We start from the raw sequence: 23,225 nt of genomic DNA on the forward strand, positions 1-23,225 counted from the left end.
AAATTGTTAGCAGCTGTCCCAGCAAGTCGTACTCATCCACACTGCACTTTACCTGCATGTAACCCTACCGCTGTGTCCCAACAACGAATGGAAAGAAAGCACTTAGGACTCTGCAAGGAAATTAAATACCCCCCAGCCCGGCTTCTGGTTCCAGCCAAAACTGCATCACCAGTTTCTGCTACTCTGGGGGTACAGGGATAAAACCTTGCTCAAAATGCACATGGCTGGAGAAGAGATTCAGCTGCCTAAAATTGCACCGACCCATTCCTGCAGATCCTGCAGCGCACTCGGTCATTGCAACAAAACAGTCACTGTGGCTCCGTTGACTGCAGCGGCGTCAGTGGTGTAACCGAGAGCACAATTCTGGCCCCTGAAGGCTCACGGTTTATGAAGACCAGGTCATCACCATGGACTAATTATCCAGGGTGGAAGCACGCTGCAGTCCCAGAATGGGAGGAGGCAACTTTTCAAAAGAAAGAACAAAATCGGGAGCAAAACAGCTGGTGCATGGGAACGGCAACTAGTTGAGACCTTGGTGGGATGAGTCTCCATTTTTACCCCACACCTTTTGCACAAAATATTCCCATAGGAGTCTTACTATTAGCATCGGCCTGCTGGGATGGAGCGAAGAGCTAAGCAGAGCATTTCTAGTGCTTGATGCTTTCTTTCCTGGCACTCTGCACCCCAGACTGAGTCACTTGCCTACAGGTACAAGCTGACACTGTCCATGTTCACCTCTTATACAGCGTTACGAGCAGTTCAGTATTAAGTGACCAAGTAGTTTTGTGCTGTGTGGTTACGTGCTCCAGGTTTTGACCCCTGGTTAGATCTGGGGACAGGAGAAGACCGAGCCCACTTGTGTGTCCTCCCACCTGCCGGGTGCTTGCAAAACCTTTCATTACCATCCATCTTCCCAGATCCAGCCCCGCTTCTCAGGCTTGATGCACCAGCGGAGAAGGTCACGTTAACCGACTCCGACTAGGCATGCAATGGAAAATAAGTGCCCGCAGGTGGCAGCATTAGCTGCACATTTCACTTCGGGCTGGGTCTTGGCTCCCGCTGGCAGAAGTCACGGCCAGGACTGCCTCAATAGCCTGCTTGCTTAGCGGGGTCTGATTTGCCCACGTCAGCCCGCGAGCGAGCGAGCAAACGCCCACAGCGTGGCGAGAGGAAGGATAATACGTGCTATTCAAGGGAAAGGGAAGGAGGAGTGGAAAACGTCTGCCTCAGCAGGACGGGTTTGCACAGCAGCTGAGCAAACCTTGCAACAGCAGGACTCGAGATTGCAGACAACGCACTTTCGAGGCGAACAGCTGGAGGAAGGGCAGCGGGAACCCAGCTGGACGAAGGCTTGGCTGGGATGATGTAGTTGGGGCTGGTCCTGCTTGGAGCAGGGGGTTGGACTCGATGTGACCTCCTGAGGTCCCTTCCAGCCTCATTTTCTATGATTTCTGTGAATGAGGATCCCCAGTCAGAGACGGCCGGGTAGAGCGTGGGCTTGCGGGGCGAGCAGAGAGCATGGAGGCGGTTACTCCACAATGAGCATGAGCTGTAAAGCCTGCATCCGTGCTCAGCCCCTCTCTCCCCCCGGCCCCACGCTGAAGTTCAGGCACGAGCTGAAGTCAATGCTGCCCGAGTGACCCGCAGCAGCTGGGCAGGAGGGCGAGCCCAGGATGGAGGGCTGGGAACCCACCTGCCCTGGAAACTAGTCACTTCCTGAGGTTGGCACAGGCCCCCCCTCTGCCACCATGTCCCAAGTCCGTCTGGCGACTAGTGCACCCAGGGTCCTGCGATCCCCATGGGTAGATGCTCCACAGCAATGGCCGTAGAGGAGCAACCATCGTCCTGTCCCAGGAGGAGCACTTTCTGGATGCTGGCATCCAGCAAGCACATGCTCAATGCAACTCTCCCCATTTATACATATCATATTAATGATTCAGGGCTGCAACCATTCGCTACCCCCAGCCAAGGCATTCACCACAGCCAAAGGCACTGGTTTTGCTTGAAGATCTCTCTCATCCTACCCTATCTCCAGCTATGCTTTCCCCAAAGCGTGCAAGCCCAGAGCCATCAGATTTCACATCCCCTTCAAGGTGGATGCCACTGAGGTCACACGCAGTCCAGGGACCGTGGCTGAATCTCTGGCCGGCAGTTATACATATGGATGGACGTGGTGGCAAGAGGGAATAGGTCACTGCAAGTAAAAGAAACCAACTGCAACACTAGCAACAGTAGAGTATGAGCAATGAAGAGTGCTGCCAGGCACGTTCATCTCTCAGACAGACCCTTTCACAAGTCCCTGCCATCCCCACTTCCTACCAAGGACAACAATTTTGTGCAAAGCAGAATGAGGTACAGAGCCAAACTGTGGCCAGAGCACGCCGCTTCACTTAAAGGCTGGGAAAGGCCCAGTCTGCATCCACCTGGGCTTAGACGTGACTGGATGTTTCCTCTCCTTCTGTTTGGGATGCTCATCCCCAGTGCAACCACCAACAAAATCCCAGGACTTGCTCCAGACATGAATGTACTCTGCATGCTCCCCACCTCAAAAAGTCTCCTATCAGTGATGCCGTGTACGGCCGTGGGTACTGGACTGCCACTTGGCAATTCACACACGAAGAAAGGGCTAATGAATAAAAAAGCATCCGCTTAAATTAGCTCAGTATGTGAGCGTTGTGCTGCAGTTCATTAAAGTGCAGGGACTTTAAGATAAGCCCTTAGTTGCATTTCTACTTAAATAAGATCAGACCCATGGTGCATCTCGTCCTGGATTTTGTCTCCAAGACTGGGCAGTCTCGGACGTTTCAGTGGACAGGACGAGTTTCCCCATAACAGGCCGGGGTTAATAGAGATGCCTTATTTGTGGAAGTGCAAGGGTTTGCCTTTGTTATTTTTAAAATCCCAACTCATGTCATTGTGAATGGTTTCTGCATCCATGTCAGCGCTGGCTCCCTCTTTGGCCCTGAGAAACAATCGACTGCGGTGGTATCCTCTGACGAGGAGTTCTCCCGGTTCGTTATGCGTTGTGACAAATGTCATGTCTTGTCTTATAACTCACCCTTTCAGACAGGCCCTACACTCCTGGTTAGACAACACGAAGTACGTGCTTCTGTACGAGGTATGTGTGTTACTCAAGTGAAAAGGTATTTTTAGGGACGCTTAGCATTGTCCCTACAACGGAGAATATAACCAGGAGCAGAGCGCCTGCCCCTGCAGGGGTCTGGCCCATTGCACCGGATGGAAAGCAGACCGCCTCTCGTGTTCGTGCTCTCGGCAGCAACACGAGACCCGACTAGGAAAGGGGTGTCTTTTTGCGACCACCGAGCCCACGGCAGCAGAGTCGCACCGCCGGGCCAAGTTTAGCCCCCGAGGATACTACCTGAGATGGCGACTTTGGGATGCCTGCCCCAGGCGTCTCCAAGGAGGACGGCTCCGGCTCGTGGTTGACAGTCTTGGTCTCGGGGCTGGTGATCGGGGACCCGTCCGGTGGAGGCGAAGGGCTTTTGTTTGCTTTTGCAGGGGCACTGTCGCTGGAGGAAAGAAAGGACAGGAGAGTCTGAGCTGGGGGCTGGTCAGACAGATTTACCCGGACAAGCCGGTTTCAATGCCCTCTCTATTCACTGCCCAGACACGGGATCAGAGATGCAAAGCCAAAAATCAGCTGAGGCTTAGACGCTTGCCGAATCACTCACAGCCCAGTGCCTTGTCCTAACGCACCCGGGCTGGTGTTGACAGCGCAGGTTTGTATGCTCGTGGGTGCATTTAAGGCAGGCCTATCTCTATGCCGCCATGCAGGAGGCCCAAACTCTGCCAGTCGCCGCGACGTTGCAAACTAATGTTCTTTTAACATGGCTAAAAAATATCTAGGAAACTGCACACACAAAACTAACTGAAAAGCCCAGGACTTCTTTGGCACCGATCCCTCATGGACCATCCGCTGGCAGGGGGGCCTGCAGAGCTGCTGCACGGGGCTTTAATACCAACCAGTTGCAGAAGCTGATAGCATTGACTGGGTATCTTCCAAGTGGACCAGCAATAGAAAGGTTGGGGATGCATATGTTAGCAGGGGTTAACGATATCCCCCCTGCTTCACCCACTGGCTCCCAATTCCCCTTTTCCCTCTTGGCTCCACTAAGCATGATGATGTGCAACCTGGATGTTTCCGCCCCCCCTGCAAAACGCTTGTAGCTTGGCCAGATTTTATTAAGCATGTTAAAAGGCACAAACTGGCAATCCTCTGCCAAATTTCAAGCCCTCTGCATCTCTAGAATATGGCTTGTTAGAGCTTCTCCTAGAGCAGGTGATGACTTTTAACAGGGGCAAAATGATGCACGCTTTCCTGCCTCGTACTTGGAAAGGGTTCATTTCCATTTGAGCTCAAATTCTCCAGGCCACTGTCTGCCTCAGCCCGATTTCTTTTCTTTTTTTTAATTTTGGCCGAAGTGGTCCAAAATTATAAGCAACTGATTAAAAGGGCTTGTAACGAGAAGTTCTAGCCAACCTGACTAATAGGCAACATTACCAGCCCTTCTTATACAAGAGGTGAAAGTTTATATGAAGCTCATATCTGGCACCATGAAGACCCTGTCCTCGGGCAGGACTGCGGGGGGACGACCGCTTTGCTGCCATATAAAACTATACCCCGAAGACCCCTGCCCAGGCCATAAAGCAACATCCTCCTCAGCACGATGCACAGCGTGGATCAGCTGGTCCTGATGATACCCAGGACTTGCTCCTCTGGAGGAGTTTCTTCCTCTTCACATACATGCAACCTGCCCTGTATTCGTACGCGGTTGAAAGAGGTCCGAACTCTGCCGCTCCGTGTTCCCACGCCGGCATTTTGGCTCTCCTGCCAGCGGAGATCTCGGAGCCAGACTGAAGCAGGGGTCACAGGCATTTGAATTCAGACAAGCACCTGACCCTAGCCCAATTCCAGCCTCGATCTCCCGTTCCCCACACCCCTGCGCGCAGAGCTGCCTCTCGAGAAGCCGTCGGTCTCCGCAGTCTCATGCACATCAGAAGTTTCCAGCGGTGCCGGGGCGGCAGCACAACAACAAGATGCAAGAAACCTCCCAGCAGCAGCTCTCAGCCTGGAGGTTGCATGAATTTGGGGGAGACTGGAAGACACCGGGGTGGTCAAGGGCACCCTGGCACTTCCGTTGGACTCGGTTTGCTCACCGGACTGGGTCCTCCTTAGATGCCTCACGAGCGACTGCTGTGCAGCTGGTCTGCAAAGGATCTGGGACACCCTGAGGAGACGCCGGCGGCTAACCGAGGTGGCGTGGGAAAGGAAGAGGCTCTACATGGGAGTCACCAGGGAACAGCAGCTTCCATGCAACTGGTGTGCAGCAAGCCAGTTAGTAACCTGCCTTGTCAGCAGCAAGCAGGACAGCATCGCTCCCCGCCCCGCCGCTCTGAACTTCATTCCTGGGGGCAGGGAGAAGGGAATAGGCCTGGCTCTCTTCCCCTCCAGACCCTCCCCGCACCTCCCATCCCATCCCATCCCAGTCCCTCACCTCCTTCCCAGCAATGCGGCCAGAGCATCCCCACTGAGGACAACCCAGCGACTCTGAGGGCTTAATCTAACTGCCTCAGAAACGCAGGTATGAAACCTGAACTGCGGGGAGAAATTTGGGATCCAATGGACACTGCTATTCCCTACCCCTGGGGATACAAGGATGCTTGCAGGGGTCTAATTAAGCAACGCCTCGTTGCTACAGGAGAAACGTTTCCTTAGTTCAGTTCTAATGGGCCCAAACACTCAGGGCTTCACCTAGATGGGTGGTCCATGGTCCCCTGCAGTCCGTGAAAGAGGGCAATGATCAATCAAAAGTCTGTGAATATACCCACCCTTACCATTCGCAAGGGGTCTGCACCTCCACTGGAAATTTTTGAGGGGTCCGCAAATGACGGAAAGGTTCGAGTCACTGACCTAGCCCTTTGGATGTGGATAGCAATGCTAAGCAGACGTCCAAGGGCGAATGCAGAAACCCAGGAATACCCGTAAAGCCCAATTGGGCTGCTATACTGGATATTTCCATGCTGGAGAGAGAAGCAGGCAGAGGGTTAAATTACAAGCCAGACCCTGAGGGGTATGAATGAGTAATGCTCCATGTTCAGAAAGGGAAGGGAAACGATCCCTGTGCAAACACAGGTCAGACATACAGCACCGCACCCCTTCTTGTACCTTGCTCCTCCTATTACAAGCACAATCCCTGGAGACACATTTGGCCCCGGAGCACCATGGGTCTACCTGGCCCACATCTTGGGACAAACTCCTCTCCTAGGTTGTGCTAGGAAGGAGCAGAGCAAGGAAGTCCCGTTTCAGCTCCCCGGCATGACAAGCACGCCCGTGGGTGCAAGGGGGGTCGTTTGCCTGAAGACAGCTCTTCTCGCCTTACCCAGCTCCCGCTGCAAGTCAGAGCCTGCACTGCCCAGGGGCTGCGCCCAGCTCCCAAACCAGGCGCCAAGAGGGACCAGAGACATTCAGGTGACGCGAATCACCGATTCGGCGACATGGCCACCAGCTGGGGTGCAAACACCTGTCCCTCCGGGGACCACCGAACTGCCTCGGACTGCAGTTTGCTACCAGGCCTGGAGGTGATACGTCCCACCTCCCACGCCTTGACATCTCCCCCAATTCCCTCCACAGCTCCTGCCAGGCCTCCTACCAAGGTCACTGCTATTCACAGCCAGCTTCAGCTTTCATGTCTGCCTTGGCTGCTCCAGTAGGAAAATGCCAGCGCTAATTTTGACTGAGCCTGGGCTTTTTCCAAACACCCAGGATGGCATTTTTAGTCCAACGTTTACTGCATTAGATGCAATGCTCATTAAATCTTGTCCGACAGCCACCGAGTCAGCCCGCTTGTGGGACTCTGCGGTGCACAGGCTGCCCGAGGTAGCGTGCACGGTCCAGGAAGCCTTTCCAAGACCCTCCCTGAACAAAACAGGCCTCTGAATTGCGTGCCCCGGTGCTGATGGAGGAAGTAGGTGGGTGCCCCGTTTGGAAGCTGAGAAGAGAAAGGAGACTTCCCTGCTCACCTAAAGGGCTCCTCAGTCACGCTTTACAGGGGCACCTGCACCATGCCTTCCTCCTGCTCTCCTCCGCTGCGACAGTGGGGACGTGGCCAAGCTTGGGGGCAACTTGCCTTTGTTTTTCTGAACTAGGGGCTTGATCTAGTGCAATTAGATTAACAGTGTGGTGGGGAGGGATCTCACGGTCCTACGAGATTTTGAAGTCCCTGCAGCCCCCAGCCACAGTGCATTGCACTAACATCTCCCAGCACCTGTGCCAGGGTGTCACTGCACTGTCCCCCATTTGTTTCCCACAAGCTAAGGCAGCCTAGCCCCCATCCTGCAAAATCCTACATTAAATACGACTCCAAATCTCAGCTTGGGGGGGGTGCAGGCTCAAATGGGGGCTTTCAGCCACGAGTAATTCATTCTTCAGCACTAAATTACCTGGATCTCAGGGGAATGTTATGGGAGGCTGCACAAACCCATCCAGACAGGCAACCAAACTATAACATGAGTATTAATGGTGAGGACTGGATCAAGGGCAGAACAGCCCCGTCTCGATGCAACCTCCCCCTTCATGCCAGCGCTCACGTATTTCCAGCATCGCACTAACGCTGCCCTGGTGCAGTCAAGACTCTGGTACTTTAAAGGCTGTAACATCCAGACAGGCTCAAAACATAGCAAGGTGACCTGGTAGCTTGAACTCGACCGGCTGAGATGTTACAGGTCTCCTTGCTGACCTTGGCAGGGCTGCTGCAATGTTACCACCTGAAGGGAAAGGCTAGAGAAATTCCCAGGAAAGCGGAGCTAGGAAATGCTCCTCCATCTGCTCCAGTGCCCCTGTGCACTCAGCTCCAGTCTGCTTTCATGCATTTTTCGGGAGTCTCCCAGAGCTCCTGCAGGTACGATGTGCATCGGAGCTCCTGGAGGTCCGGCCAGCCTCCGTACAGACACCGGCAATGGTGTTAATAGTCCAGTTTGCATTGCACATTTAGGCTACAAACAGACGTTGCATGTGTCCCAGGAGAAGCCATTTTATCCCGGGGCAAAGTGCAATCGCTTGGACATCCATGCCCGTGGCGATGGGACAAACCCTAGAAAGAGTCACAGGATAAGTGCTAGCAGTTTGTCTCGGGACACTGCGAAGTTCACCTGAACGGTTGTCCTCAGGCCCAATTACTGAATCAACGGCAGAAAACGTGGCACTGCATTCGGCCACCCGCTAAATCCCGCCTGGAAGGGTGATGCATGCACATGCCAATCCCGGGACATTTCTGCACCAGAACAAACACAAGCACAACTTGTCCTGGGACAAATGCAATGTCTGTTCCTAACCTTAGTTGCACCTGAACGCACACAGAGCCCAAGGTTTTGAATGCGCCTGCTTGGTCGGGAAAGGGAGCAAGGGTCCAAACAAGAAACGCAAGTGGTTAATTCACACGCATCTCCAGACACACGGCGACGCAACCAACTCCAAGGGACGAGAAGCACATGGCATCATGCGAGGAACCACTCCAGGCACCGCGCTACCACACGCCAGGCGGTTAGGACACTCTAACCAGACACGTCTCAAAACACCGCTCTCCGCACTGGTACCTGCTCATCTTTTTCCTCAGCCTCGAGAACAGCTTAGCTTTCTTTCTGTTGAGGATGGCACACAAATGATTTCCATTACTGGATGGCCCGGGGAGGAAAAGTAAAGCTAATTCCACGCCTCGTTGTAATCGGTGACGGAAAGCTCAGCCTTTCTCTACCCCCTTCGTTCACAAAGGGGTCTGCTCTGCGCGCGAGGGCACAGATGGCAGGATCACGCTCTCTGGGCAGGGTGCTTTTTATGAGGTATGTGGCATGAGTTTTACCTTGAATGCTGCAATACATCAGGGCACAGCAATTTGCAGACTGCAAAAAAACCCCCCTCATTCGACACCTGAACCAAATTGGTGGTTGTACAGCGAGGTGGTGGTCGACTGGGATTAGAGCCCCGCTCTCTCCGCTATATACCTGCATTGAGAAAAGCGTGCCCACATCCATCGCCCAGAAGACCAGCTCCCCGCTTTGTCCATGCCATCAAGCACATGGTGCTATAAGCAGGAGTGAGCTGCTCCCCGCAGATGACCGGTCTCTGTGGCCCTTCCAAAAGGACAGCGCAGGGATGCAGCGGGGTGACTCTTTTCTTCCCTCCAGACCCATTTCCTTTCATTGTATCCACACCCCCACCCTTTCCCAGCGTGCATGAATGAGGGGAAGCATCTGCTCTAATTGCAGGCGCCGATGTGCAATGAGAAAGGCAAGGGGTGTTTCCTGCCAGAGCACAGCAAACCCCTGCCCCCCAGGGAGCAAAAGGCATCTCCCACTTCACACATTCAGGCAAGACGGGGAGGAGAGATGGAAACATCTCTCGTCATGTCAGATGTCTGATGCAAACCAGCTTCTTCCAGAGCGCCTACGTGGAACAGGTCCATGGAGACGGGTGATGAAGCAAGGCAGCGAGTTCCTACGTGCATGGCGTTTTCTCCTTTCTACAGGTGGACAGGTGGTCTCCCTGCCAGGCCCAGCGCGCCGAGCTGCAGCTGGGAGAGTCTGGAGGGCTCGCGCTGGAAGAGGAAGCTGATGCGAGCTGGGTTTGGGACAACGAGGATTTGATCGTCTTGGAAGCACTTTTTATGAGGGAGCTGGGCCTCACAGCTGGCCAGAAATGGTAAGCCGTAACAACGATAAATAAAACCTCTGCTGAGTTGTTGCTACGGTGAACAGCTGGACCAAAGCTTTGCAGGAGGGAATTGGCCGCAGCTTTCGTCCTTCCTGCTTCTTCCTCCTCCCCGTCCCCCATGGATTGACTCTCCGGGAGAGTTTCACCTGGGCAGCGTTAGGAGGGGCTGGCTCCCTCAATAAACCAGCGCTGGGCACGTTGCTGAAGGCACCAGAGCTCTTGCATTCATGACTGTGCTGTATGACCCCATTTCCAGGGGTCTTGGCATGATGGGGATGGCTGCCAGGAGACAGGGGACACGCACCTGGAATGAAACCATGGCCTCACCGAAGTCCCCTTGACGGCAGTGGGACCAGGATGTCACCCCGGTGCCCATAGGTAACAGGGAACTCGCCTGATTGCTGTAACCAGCTAGAAAAAACCAGCGTGCCAGAAACCCCCCCAAAAAGCCAGGAGGCAAGTGAGGTTTTGCAAGTCATTGGGCTCCGTGGACAATCGTGGACTCTACCTTTCTGAGCCAGCTCCTGCCTCAAAGCACCTCTCACGATCGCTGCTGTGGATCAGGGAACAGGCGCTCTTTTTAGAGGGGCAGAGACGCATGAAAGAGCCGCTCTCTATATAGCAAAGGTCCTATCTACCCTGTGTTAGGAAATGCCTGGTTGGGGCCCTATTGTGTTAGATCATCGTTTGGCAGAAGCCAGAATAACCAGCTTCAGCTTCTCATTCACTAGCGCAGTGCTTGGGCTCCAGATGTTATAGGGAAAGTTGTTGGCTAGGAAGTGAAAGGAGGGAATCGTGGTTTCCACTGGAAACTTTTCCTGGTCTGAGGCTTGATGGAAACTTGTGCCCGTGCATCCAGAATTGGAAGGTAACTTTTACCTAACAGGATCCTCTTTAAAGTGGGTGACTTTGGTAAATCCTCTGGAAGTGTGTGTGTGTGTGTGTGTGTGTGTGTGTGTGTGTATGTGCATGCACATACGAGTGCACACATATGCTTACCACAAAGGGTTATATTCGGAGGGGGATTAAAAAGAGTCCACCCACAAATGATCTAACCTTTCAACCGCTTTCCTAAGTCAGTGCCCCGGACTGAAGATCTCTCTTACCTCGCCTTAAATTCCCCCTGTGATCCATCAATGTACTGACTTGGATGCACGCTGCATTACTGCTCACCCAGCACGTGGGACCGGCAGCAGCTGGGAGCCAGCATCTGCCTTGCTTCATCACTCACGCATATGGACGGGGGCCAGGCACAGCTTCATCCAGAGCCCGAGCTCTCCCTCCCTCCGGACTGGAAGAGCTAGAGGCCGTGCAGATTTGCAGTTAACCAGTGAAGGGTTGACTGCTGAGAAAGAGAGCTGCTGTGGACGCTAGCCCTCTGCAAAGGCTACGGGGATATAACTGGATTCTGACAAGCGTGGGGAGCAAGGTCAGACTCCAGCCACCCCCGCAGCATTTGCACGTGTAGTGCACAAGAGCCTCCAAACTGGAGATTTGGGTCTGGTAACCTGGGGTTGCAGACCGGGGGGAGACAGGGTGAGGGGCTCTTGTATCGTGGGTTCAGGGAAGATTCACTCTTCAATGCACTTTCACAAGGGTGAGACCCGCGACCTAGAAGTGGGCTTGTCCCATTGAGGGACCCGATCCAAAACGATAGTCGACGCTGCGCCTCAGGCTGGTGGGATAAATGGCGGAGCCATTAAATATGTTTGCATGCTAAGTGACAGCAGTATGAAAGAGGGGGAAAAAAATCACTTTGTTGTTACCCATGACGGATACATTCCCACCTCCCCGTCCCTCTGCTCCCTGCAGAGGAAAGGCCCCCCTCCAAGGACTACTAACCTTGGCTGAGCTTTGATAGGGAAGGCATTGCTGGAGCACTGCTTGTCTAGACTCAGCAGGACATCATGGAGGTTTTGGTTCAACTGCAGAAATGAGAGAGAGAGAGATGCTAACAAACAGGCAGAGCCTGGGGGAGGCTAGCAGCAGTGCCGGCCCAGCTTCACGACACAGACACATGCATTAGGCTGGCGAAACTGGGCTCCCATTCATTCCAGCTCCCCTTTGGCTCTACTGTTATAGCAAGAATATAATACAAGCAAAAAAAAATCATCCGTCCATAAAGAGTCCAAAAAAATGTAGAGCCAATGACACCGCAAGGCAACACCGAGCATCTTTGTAGATGACCCTGCTGAGGACTTTTCCAGTCCCTGCTTCCCTCCTCCCTCGCTTGCAGTCTCGGAAACCCAAAGACACCAGTTCAGCGATCCCGAGGAGGTGTTTGGTTGCTCATTTCCAACTAACACCATGACGCTCCTCGGCGTCCTCCCCAGCGGTTGCTATTGTGAAAAGGCTGCGTCGCAAACAAAAGGATGAGCCAAACGCACCACCGGCACTAAGGGCTACGACTCCGTGTCGGTGGCATTGCGCCCGCTGCTGCAGCCACGAACATGATGTTATAGCCCTAATGAGAAGCAGATGACTTTTCAAACAAAAAGGTCCTGGTTTCATACAGCTATCTTCAATCATACCAAAGACAAAAAAAAATCTAGGAAAGAGAAATATGAAACATATGACATAAGGGGATTCACTCCAAATGCAGAGGTCTGCACGTTTTCCCTTGTAAAAAGCTACAGCATCCATGAAAACCAGACCCACTACCCACCAAAGTGTGGGAGTATACGTCATTACTGCAGACGGCTGGTTTTGCAAGAGTCCTCCTAAGTGTTAGCGGGACTCAACGCTGATGTTTTGACCCTGTCCATGATCTCCTGACTGCAAGTACTTACTGCTGGGGATTTAATGAGCGTAACATTGCTTGTTGCTTAGCTGCTGTATTGTTGCCAGGACTACAGCTGGGGGAAAAAAAAATAATAGATGTGTCTGCTTTCACTTCAGCCCCCGGTCCCCTCATAAAAGATTAGCGGGTTGTATATGGCGAGCGTATAAATCAGGTGGATAATTCATGGACCTGGAGGATTCGCGAGTTATTTAAAGATAAATGAAAATTTTTAAAAAGCATCTCTAGAGGAAAGACTCAGCCCCATGGGCCTTCCCAGGGACTACCACAAATGTCTCCTGTGCAAGTGCACAGATTAATCTACCAAAAATCTGCCACCGCTCGAATTAGGTGTATTTTAGTCGCTTAAACCCTCCAGCCCAAAGTCCGTCTCAGGTGGAGAAGAGAAGCCGCTACGTCAAGGGGATGCACTACCATCGGCGCCACCCGCCGAAACCCCAAAGCATCCTCGTGACTGTTTAAACATCCACATCACGATTGCAAAGCCCTTGGCGGCTCGCTCTTTCGGTCCTGGCCTCCTGTACAGAAGCGGGGGCATTCACCGCCCGGCGCCGTGCGAGGAGTGATGGACACGGCGCGACGAGGGCCGGCAAACTTACCTTGCTCATTTCTTTGTGGAAGTTTTCCTCCAGGCCCGCTATACTCTGGAATGTGTTGACATAGAAACCAACACGACTGCCAAAAGAAGACAAATAGCAGGAGTTAAAATGGACACGCACAGCTCTGCGGATGCGTGTCTCCCACTGGCACCCACCCACTCTTCGCGGCGACATCACGTTCCCGCGCGGTTGGAACGGCAGGTACGGAGGACTCGGGAAGCCCGCAGATGGCTCCGTGGGCTGGGACAGCTGCTGCACAGGACACATGCGTTAAGGAATAAAAGTAGGAGGCTGGATAAGGAGAAGTTGCCTACAGCCGCCCACAGCAGAGGCGCTGCTCGTGGACCGACGCAGCCTTCCTCGCTGCAAGGAGGTGCCCTGGTAACCGAAGCCTGCTTCCCCCCCGGACGCTTCCTTCCTCCCCGTCGCACGCACGTGCAAGCAGAGCGGGGAGGGTGCAAAGGAAGCAGCCGGTGCACGAGTGCCCCGTGTCCCGAGACGGCTGCGCTAACCGTGCCCAGGAAACTATCCGCCGCACCCACCTATTCCATAGTGAAGGCAGCTCCTCCTGCAGATCGACGTTCATCTCCTCAAACACCTTCTGAGCTTTTACCAGCTCTTCTTCAGCCTTAAGCACGGAGACGGGGAAAGAGTTAATACCAGCACAGCCGAGATCCCAGCCGGTCCAGGGCATTTTCTGTTCCCCTGGCTTTCTTAAGAGGCCAGGTAAGAGCACCAAACTATGACGGGACAACGGGACAGGAGGCCTGCGAGCTGCAGGGTTCGAGGCCAGCCAGTGCACAGCCCTTCTGTCACGTCTGCTGCCGTCCAGAGGACTGCATTTAAAACCAGGGCAATCCCTTGCAACAGGGTGCTCACACCTACCGAACAGGGGTGTGTTGAGATTTTAAGGGGCCTACCCTACTGACATGATGAATCTCATTTTATTTCTAAACAAGGGCTTGATACCAGTGCAAGCTTTGCACGCTGCAGGGGCTGAGGGTGCCCCGCGGCTCCTACTACACGCTGCAAATCGGCACCGATGTGTTTCCTCCCGCTCCAGTGTGGTTCCTCCTCTTTTCAAGGCCCCGTATTTAAAAAAAAGGATGAAAACTATTGCAAGGAAAATGGTCCCACCCTCTTCCTTGCCACGGTGCACAAGGCACAGGTGGATTCCCAGCGTGAACAAGCTGGAAATGGCACCCGCAGGGATGAGGGTCGGAGCAGGAGCGCTGCAAGGCTCTCCCATCTGGGCTCTTCTGCTGCAATACACAGCATGTCTCCAAAAGCGACGTGGAGCCACGCTAGGGCGAGCAGGGGCAGGGGGGAGACAGGTGTATTGGAACCCGTGGACGAGGCGATACCTTTTATTAAACCTGGATTTTTGCAAAAAAAAATTTAAAAGTCTTTAATTGCAAGCTTTCGGGCACAAGCACCCTTCTTCACACGCAGGAGAAAAGATTGTAAAAGTTCTCCTGTAAAAGTTCATATTTCGTAGGAGAGTCAAAGGTGCGGTCATTTCCTTCCCATTAACCGAGTCCTTCCTGAAGGCCACGCGTGCAGCAGCCGAGGCCACGCCACTGACCCGCCCAACCGAGCAAACCCCTGCTTGGGCAGACGCACCGTTACATACGCTCGAGGCCAGAGGATATGAGGGTACGTGGGCCCAACGGACCTGAAAACCTATCCACGAATGACTATTTCTAATTCACTTGCCATGAAAGAAAGAGAGGCAGACACAGAGAAAGAAAGGATAAAAAAAAAAAAAAGAGAAAAAGGCATTCATGTTTAAACATGTCTCATTTCACTTCTAAGCTAGGACTGAATCAGGATTAATCCAGGAGTCAGGCTACATAGGGACTAATTTAGCAAGAACTGCTGTTATTTTTCAGTAAACCAGCTGAATTCAGAGGAAAACCAAATACCCCCCACCTTCCTCAGTTCAAGAAACCCAGAAGGGACTGCAGCCAGCCCCACAAGTACTGCGACATCCTGAAACTAAGGTCAAAAAATCGGAGGCAGCGTTCACTCTAGAAATGCGACAGGGAGCGAGGGGTCCCGGGGTGCACGCAGCGACGTGGTGTCTATCGCAAATCCCTTTGATGTGCCCGGCAACGGCGCCCAATTCACTTTTCAGCTCGACACCACTCTTTCAGCTGCACGTTATTACAGGGCTTCTGCTCGAGGGGGTCTTATTTTGGTTGGACATAGCAAGTTTCCTCCTAGGCAGGGCTGGGGGCCTCCGAGACAGCTGCCCTGAACCCCAAATGCCACGGGCTCGGTCGTCGGGCGCACCGAGGAGGAGCCGGTGCAGCCCACGCAGGGTTCGAATGCAGCCGGTGGGGAAAGAAGGAAAGAAATCGGCATCTTTTAGAGACTCGCACGGCCCCCGTTGCTGTATATCTGAAAACTGTCTTCATGGCAATGCTCCTCAAGACAAGTGTTATTGCAGATGAGAAGCCGAGACCCAGATCCTCCAAGGAGGAAACTCCCGTCATTGTCTGCTAACCCCCAAAAGTGAGCTGCTCGAGTGAAGTCCAATACGTCAGCCTCCAGGTCCAAGGGACACCCAAGGCCAGAGCAGAGAGCAGGACCCTGGTCCCTCGACTAGCTCGCTAACCACTAAGCTCTCCTGACCCTCCGGGAAACCAGACGGATGCGGTGCTCGGTGCCTGGGGGGCACTGGTTTCTGGGACACGGGGGCAGAAACCCTGAGCTCTGCTAGGGATGGACGCAGCTGCTCAGACAGGAGCCAGCATTTCAGCGGCGCTCAGGAGAGGCAGGAATTTGCCGTTCTCAGCTGTTTTCCTCTTTGTTGCAAAAAATCACCATTGCCAAAACAGTGACGGGCAGCTTGATCGCACCCCCGCAAGGGACCGCTCCCCTCGGCTCGCTAGCAGGGGTCTGAAAGGCTGCTTGTTTCAGGGGTTTTTTTGTTTTTTGCATGAAAGATAGCTGACTGTATTTATCTGGGAGACCTTGGAAGACTAATGAGATTATGATATAACGAGAAGCTGAAAGCAGAGCATTTGATAAAGGTTCTGATTTATCTTTTTAGCCGATTTCTGCATTGCTAGCCGCCCCGATCTGATCACAAATCTGATTTTTATCACATATATGATCTTGCCTTTTTTTTTTTTTTTAACATGAAAATTCATTTTGTGAGGTTTTGTTTTGTTTTTTTTTAAGTCAAAGTAAATTTCTAGCTCTTCTGTTAGTGAAGAAAGTCCAGAATACCATACATGCTCGGGACAAATAAAATGGATCTGTAATTTTGCATGAGATTTTTAAACTGATCGTGATATTTGAGACCTGGCTTCATTTTCCATCAGTTGGGACTGGTGAAACTGCTCTTTAAATCAGACTCTTAAAGAAAGTCTCTAAAGAGGCGGCATGCAGTCTTTGGATCTGGGGCTAAGAAATGTCCCCTCTCCAGTTCTCTAGGCTCCAAGAAAAAGGCCTCCAGCCAAAAAATAAAATAACAAATGACAACAACAAAAAACACCCAGCAGAACATTACAAATATTTCTAAGGTAAGAAACAGCCCTGAAAGAAAAATCAAGAAACCCTTGCAGGCCTTCTCCATAGGAACTGTATGCCTTTCCTCCCTTGCAGTTCAGCATCCGAGAGACTGCAAACAGCACCAGCAGATGCACAGTTTATGAGGCCATCCACTGTTTTATTGGCCTCTGTCAAGTCAAAATAGGGCTGTGGAAACCCCAGGTCCTTTAAAGGTAAGAGCAGTGGCTTGTAACCTATGATTCACTTACCAGGCATTTGAGGAAGTGTGAGCTTTTGAACGTGAGCAGATAAGACCTCCTAGCACTGATAAGCAGGTAGTTGAGTCAGTCCCGATAATGACTCACTGCTCTTCCCATCACCGCTATTTGTTTTCCTTCCTACCTAGCCCTAGCCCTAGCCCTAACCCTAACCCTAACCCCCCCTGTCAGCGCCTGCTGTTCTTCCCCAAAGACTTGCCAAGAAAGCAAGCGCCAAGGGAGATTTCCATCACGAAAACGTGTTTCTCCAAATCCAGGCACGCTTGGGCAATCCCCTAGGTTTCTACGTTGCTCCGAGCCCTCTCGGAAAGCTCGTGCCCGTTGTTCGACCAACCCAAATCGCTGGACATTTTCCCAGCAAAAAAATTTGGGACATTTGGATTTCACCCTGGGAAAGTTTTGCATTGAAGTTGCACAAATATATAAACCACGCTCATGGTGATACCCAGGTACGGCTTTGCTGAACCACGACCCATCCTCCTAAGTTTCTCACTTACGGGAATAAAACTAGGGAAGATGTGAGATGATCTGCCCTGATCTTCCCCCGCATCCTCTTTTCCCCATCGCTTTACTTAAACAGGGCAAAACATAATAGCTTTACAGCCCGGTAAAATCACCGGCCCAGACTCGGAGGCAATTTCACGTGTCCGCGGTGTTCGACCGGTCGGAGATCGGCTCCTGGACGATCGAAACACGCTTTGAAGGGGAGCTAGAGTGAACGCTGCCTGCCGATCGGCTGCACGGGACGGGATTAGAGCCGAGAAGAGCACGTGCAGGGTTAGCGCCAGGTAGGGTGGCAATCACCTGATTTCGGAGCAGATTAGTTTGAGCAACGAGATGAGCCTGTAGTTTCCCTTGGCACCACTGAGGCGCAGCTTTCTCAAGCAGCGAAACAGGCTGGGGGGAGGGAGTGGGAAAGAGAAAAACAAAGAAACGAGAGAGAGACAGACATCTTGGTTAGAAAATAAAAATCACAACAGAGAGAGCATTATGAGCTGGGTCAGCCCGACGTCACCAAGGCCAGAGAGGAACAAAACGTCGAGGGGGCAATCAGTTATAAATCCCTCCGAGCATGCCAAGTGCAGCGGTAATTAATGATCCGACGTGGTGAGAGAGGGCGCGGGGGCTGGGACACTATTTACCAGCCGTCCAGCTGCAAAGAGCAACAGGCACGAATTGTTAGTGACTTTAGCGCACAAATACCCTGGGCCGAGGGCTTGCTGTGAAGCTGCTTAAAGAGAGGCCGGGATTAATTAGATACCGTTATTATCCGCATGCAATGACGGACGGCCACGGCGCTTTCTTTTAATGGCGTGTTGTCAGCTCAGCAGTAACGGGGAGGTTGCCTGAAGGGGAAGAGGCAGCCGCACACGGGCTGTGCAAAGGGGGAAAGGAGCTGCACGCCTGCAGAAGGATTTATGCTGCTGTTGGTGTTGTCCTAAGACGGGATCTGCCTCCGTGCGTGGGGGTTGGACTGCATGACCCGCCGGGGCCCTTCCTTCCCTGGGATGTTCAGAAGACATTAAATAGCAATACACCTTTGCAATTTAATAACCACCCATTGGGTTTCTATGGTTCCTTCCACCCAGAGATCTCAGAGCACTTTGCAAGGGCAGGCAAGTAGCCTCATTCCCATTTTCCAGATAGGGTAAACTGAGGCACAGCACGGTGACCATTGGAAAGGCACTGTCGGATCTGTTGAACACTCGAGCCTGGAACAAAACCTGCTCTCCTGGCTACTAACTTCAGTCTTTATATCATATTCCTTATCAGACTGCATATTAACAGGCAATATTAATATGAATATTGAAATATTAACGTGCACGGAGGAACGGTCAATCCATGGAGCCGCTCGACTAAAACCTCCTTGCGTGTGGGATACTGGCTTTCTCCATGATTCAAGGACTCGGGAGCATCCACGGTTCAGCTGCTTGCACCCTGTTGCTGTCAGGTTATCCTCATTGCATGACAAAAAACCCCCAGAAGACTGAAGACCAACTGTTTAAAACAAAGTGCTGCCAACTGATCACCTAAGCACAAAACTGCCACCTGGATGGAAATCAGTCCAGCAGTCCCCAGACACACCAGGCACGTCTACACGGGATGCTTAATGCCCGCTGGACTCATTCTGGTACACATTAGCACGGCTGGCAAAAAATGTGCTAATGAGCTAATGTGCAGTAGATTAGTCCAATGAGCATTAAGCGTCACACAAAAAAGTGTTCGTTTGCACCAATGCACAGTAGCGCCGGTTATGGTGCATTAACTTAGTATCTGTCATAACAGGTATTAAACTTAATGCGCTGTAATTAAGGCGCATTATTGCACATGTAGACATGCCCGCAGACTACTTCTTACTGCTCCAAGGTTTGTCTGAGCAATCACATGGGCCAGGTAGGTGGAAAAAACATTTAGGTGTGAACCAGAAGCCTCTAACAACTGTCAATCCAATTCTCCGTATCTCTCTCACACCCTCTTTCCCTTCCCACTAAGTCCACACAGAACAGGGACGGGCAATTATTTTGGGTGGAGGGTCGCTTACTGAGTTTTGGCAAGCCATCAAGGGCTGCATGACAGGCAGCCAGGGGCAGATAATTAATTTTCTGAATTTTTTAGGGGCCCCACGGGCCACATCCAACCTGCAGACCGCATTTTGCCCACCCCGACATAGAACCAATACCCCTAGCCCTCGTATAGCCCATCCCTCCCCTACGTCCTCGCCTGGACTAGGCTGAAAAAATGCATCAGCTAAAATGTCCAACACATCTAGTGTAGACGAGGCTCACGGCCAAATTCCCCTTTGAGATCTGTGGGATCGGGGTTTCTCCAGCTACCTTTACAACACGTAAGCCGATTGCAAGGGGCAACCTAGCATTCTTCTCAAAAAGCTTAGCGCATCCAAATCTATGCTGCCTCAAACACACTGGGCTTGTCGAACCCACGAGCTAACACATGCTAACGACGTGTCTCAAACACTAGTCTCAGAGGGGTGAAAGGGAAGCGTGGGGATGGAGGATAAACCTGGTTTTATTTTCCGGAGCTGGCCACGTCACCTCCCAGTCGGAAAAAGCAGCACCATTCACCAGAAGATTTATGGCCAGCAGCAAACAGGCTGCGAACGAACCATGACTGCGCTGCGCCCGCTCTGATCGAGGGCAAATGCAATCAAATTCAGGTCATTTGGGTTGCATTGACAGCGGGGTGCTGAACGTGGCGGAGTGTCTCAGTGGTCCCGCACAGCTGTTTCCTGTGTCTGGCTGTATGCAACACCCCAGCTGGTCTGTAAACCCTCGTCTTCACCGGGCTACAAAACCTATCTGAGCTCTGCCATAATACTTCCACTTGCACTGCTGTGCGTTTCTTCACCAGGGCATCCCACAGCACTAGGCAAATATTCACAGACTCCAATGCACAGCACCCAAACTGCAAATCTCATCCCTGTTTTAAAGCTGGGACGACTGAGGCACACCAGCATCCCGTGTCAGAGCAGGAACTGGAATCCAGATTTCCTCCTCGGAGGTCTGGGCAGTCCCCAGAAAACCCTCCCTTCCTTTTCCCATTTGGCCGTCTGTGGTCACCATCTCCCGGCCGTGTGTCCTGGACAGCTTCACTTTGTACCCTGCAGAGAAGACCCCCGCTAAACACTGCAGAGCCTTCTCCTACGGAGAGGAAGAAGGAGCCGATGGGCAGCACCCGGCCAAACAAAGCTGTCCGGTGGCTCTATCGTTGCCCACCATTTCTTTAAACAAAAACAGCATCCGGGGACACTTTGCAAAATGTGTTTGAAAACCTCCTCCCAAAGTTATCGCAGACTGCAAGAAATGACAAGACGCCCGAGCCTCGTCCCCGCGGAACGGGGCTTTACCTTGGCGATTTTGGTTTCGTCCTTCTTCTTCGCGGTTTGTAGGGCTTCAAAATGGTGTCTGGCACTGTCATAATCCACGAGCTTCCTTCCCCGCTTGGCGATGCGAGACTGAGGGAGAGAGGAAGACCAGAGCACATCAACTGAAGCCCTCAGCATTTACACCCCTGCTCTGCCCGCGCCGCGTCAGCCTACCCTGCCAACCTAAGGTTTGGGCAGAATTACATACAATATTTTCCAGGTGCTTACGGCACGGCTGTCAAAGATACGGCCAGATCCGGCTCCTGGAGCCCTATTATCCGGCCCCAGCGGGGCCCGTGGGTTGCAAAGGCAGGATGCAGGGCATGCCGGAGAGCCCAGCAAGCTGCTGCGGGATTGAATTGCAGGTAGCGGCCACGCCAGCGCTCGGAGGCGGGGGTCTGTGAAGCACTCCAGGGCACCTGTATCCAAAACACGGATCCCGTCTGTGGGCCTGATGCAGCCTGCAGACTGGCCCTGCACCCCTCATTTGGCTGAGTGCAACACCCCTGCTTCCAGGGTTCAGCCTCACTCCCTTTGGGAGGTCGATGGCGGCAATTGCAATCCCCACGTCTCGCAAGGAAACACTGGCATATCGTCCTGCACCTCCGCTGTCACTTCTGGAGCACCAGGCATGGCTGGGACACGGTGCCTGCCCCGAAGTGCATAGGCATATGGTCTGGTCCTGGGATCAGGTTTGTTGGCACAGAGACCTGAACCCTTGCAGAGCCATGCGGGTTTATCGCAGAACTCTTCCTACCTTAGGTACCTGCGAGGTGACCCTTACCGCCCCATCTTAGCACCCCAGCGTCTTTAATGCATTTGCCCCCGCAGCTTCCCTTGGGCAGCGCTCACCCATGTTTTGCACGTGGGGAAGGGAGTAAGGAGAAGCGAGCGCGAAAGGGATTCTCCCAAGCAGATGGCACCCACGTCCACCTTGCAGGCACTGATCTTTTCAAAACCATAGCTCGCGTGCTGCCCAGCGCCCATAAGACTAAGCGGGGGGACACAATCAAGCAGGATGCTTTCAGCAGGTAGGGACCAGCTTCCTCAGCAGCTGTCCTAACTAACTCCTGGGGAGGGTTTGCAGCTGAGGACGCCAAGCAAGGGGAAGCATCAGTCTCCGGCCCATGAATCGGGCGCACCGGATCAGCCCCGTGAGCCCCTCTCATCTCCCCAGCACATCCGGCAGCTCCCTATTCAGCTGGCAGCTTCTGAAAATAACCTCCTTAGGCATTTAACTCTCCCGACAGGAGTGCGTAGCCTGCCCTGAGCTGCCTCCACGCGGGGCTGGGAAGCGACCGAGACGGCCACCCAGGGTCAGGCTCTGCTCTGTTGTGCTCCGCCAAAAGCGGGCTTAGCTTTGCAAGTGGCGGCTCTGCCCTGCGCTCGGGGACGGATGCAGTCTCCTCCCCGGTTCGTCCTCCGATGGTTATCGGGTGCAGACAGGCTGCTCTCCGCACTCCCCGTCTGCCAGACAGCTGTACTCTGTCCTTTCATTTCATCACCCTCTTTTGTTCTTTTAATTAAATGTCTGCTACAGCTGCCGGACGTCTGTTCAGCAGAGGGTTTGCATTCAGCCCTCTTGCAGGACAGGCCCAGCTCCCGATGGGTCAGCAAATCACACAAGGAGACACGCAGAGGTTTCTGGTCACACACATGCAGCCTGGCATTTTTGAGGCAACTTTTAAATTGCTTAAAAAGAAACCTCAGCACAGACAGATTCAGAGGCTGTTTTGATCAAAGCGTCCCTGAATGCAGCGGCACCCAGAAGAGACTCGCTCCCCTTTCACCCGCTCCATCCTTCAGAGGACTGTGTTGCCAGGAAATCAAACAAAAAACCCCACTCAGAAAACTTAAATGATGATTAAGCAACATTTCTATTAAAGGAAACCATAACCAGTGACCTGCTAGAGGAGGAAAAAAAAGTGGGGATTTTTTGTCCTCTTTTGTGGTGGTTTTGGGTTTGGTTTTTTTTAAGACGGGTGGAAGAGCGTTGGAAGGCTTTTGAAGTTTTGTAATTAGCTTCCTTTTAAGCTTTAAAAAGAATGGGAATATGAAGGTTTTCCCATGTCTGGGAGTCTGAGATGTCCAGAGAGCTGATCCTGAGCTTACTCTGCACTTAAGAGAAGGTATCTGGGCATGTCTACATGTGTGCTTTAATGCGCATTAACCTATTTTAATGCGCATTAAAGCATCACAAAAACCATGATCTTTAGCTAATGCACATTTAAATAGGCTAACATGCATTTTTCTAGTACCTCGCAATGGAAGTACTAGATTTAATGTGCATTACCTAAAGTGCATGAATGAACGTGTAGACACGTCCACCTAGCTGTTCAATATTTTAAAAAGAGCTTTCTTCCCACCTGTTCGGCAGGTATCCAGCTAAATGGGTCTTTCCTTCTTACTCAAGCACTTCCCATTTCTTTGGTTTTTG

At 52.5% G+C, this 23,225-nt stretch overlaps 1 protein-coding gene across 6 annotated transcripts in view; it reads right to left on the reverse strand.

Annotated features, from left to right (window-relative positions):
- Window positions 1-23,225, reverse strand: part of BIN1 (bridging integrator 1) — a 120,141-nt gene that overhangs the window by 26,049 nt on the left and 70,867 nt on the right. For 4 of the 6 annotated variants that reach the window (XM_019480259.2, XM_019480258.2, XM_019480261.2 and 1 more), the window contains exons 6-11: window positions 20,771-20,878; window positions 17,710-17,802; window positions 13,669-13,754; window positions 13,127-13,202; window positions 11,570-11,652; window positions 3,380-3,530 (exon numbers count right to left, since the gene is read on the reverse strand). In XM_019480259.2, the coding sequence (XP_019335804.1) occupies window positions 3,380-3,530; window positions 11,570-11,652; window positions 13,127-13,202; window positions 13,669-13,754; window positions 17,710-17,802; window positions 20,771-20,878 (597 nt within the window). The remainder of the gene's footprint in view (window positions 1-3,379; window positions 3,531-11,569; window positions 11,653-13,126; window positions 13,203-13,668; window positions 13,755-17,709; window positions 17,803-20,770; window positions 20,879-23,225) is intronic. The other 2 variants (XM_019480260.2, XM_014599429.3) reach the window with 1 other exon arrangement.

This window comes from Alligator mississippiensis, chromosome 4, assembly GCF_030867095.1.
Source record: "Alligator mississippiensis isolate rAllMis1 chromosome 4, rAllMis1, whole genome shotgun sequence".
Classification (NCBI taxonomy): domain Eukaryota; kingdom Metazoa; phylum Chordata; order Crocodylia; family Alligatoridae; genus Alligator; species Alligator mississippiensis.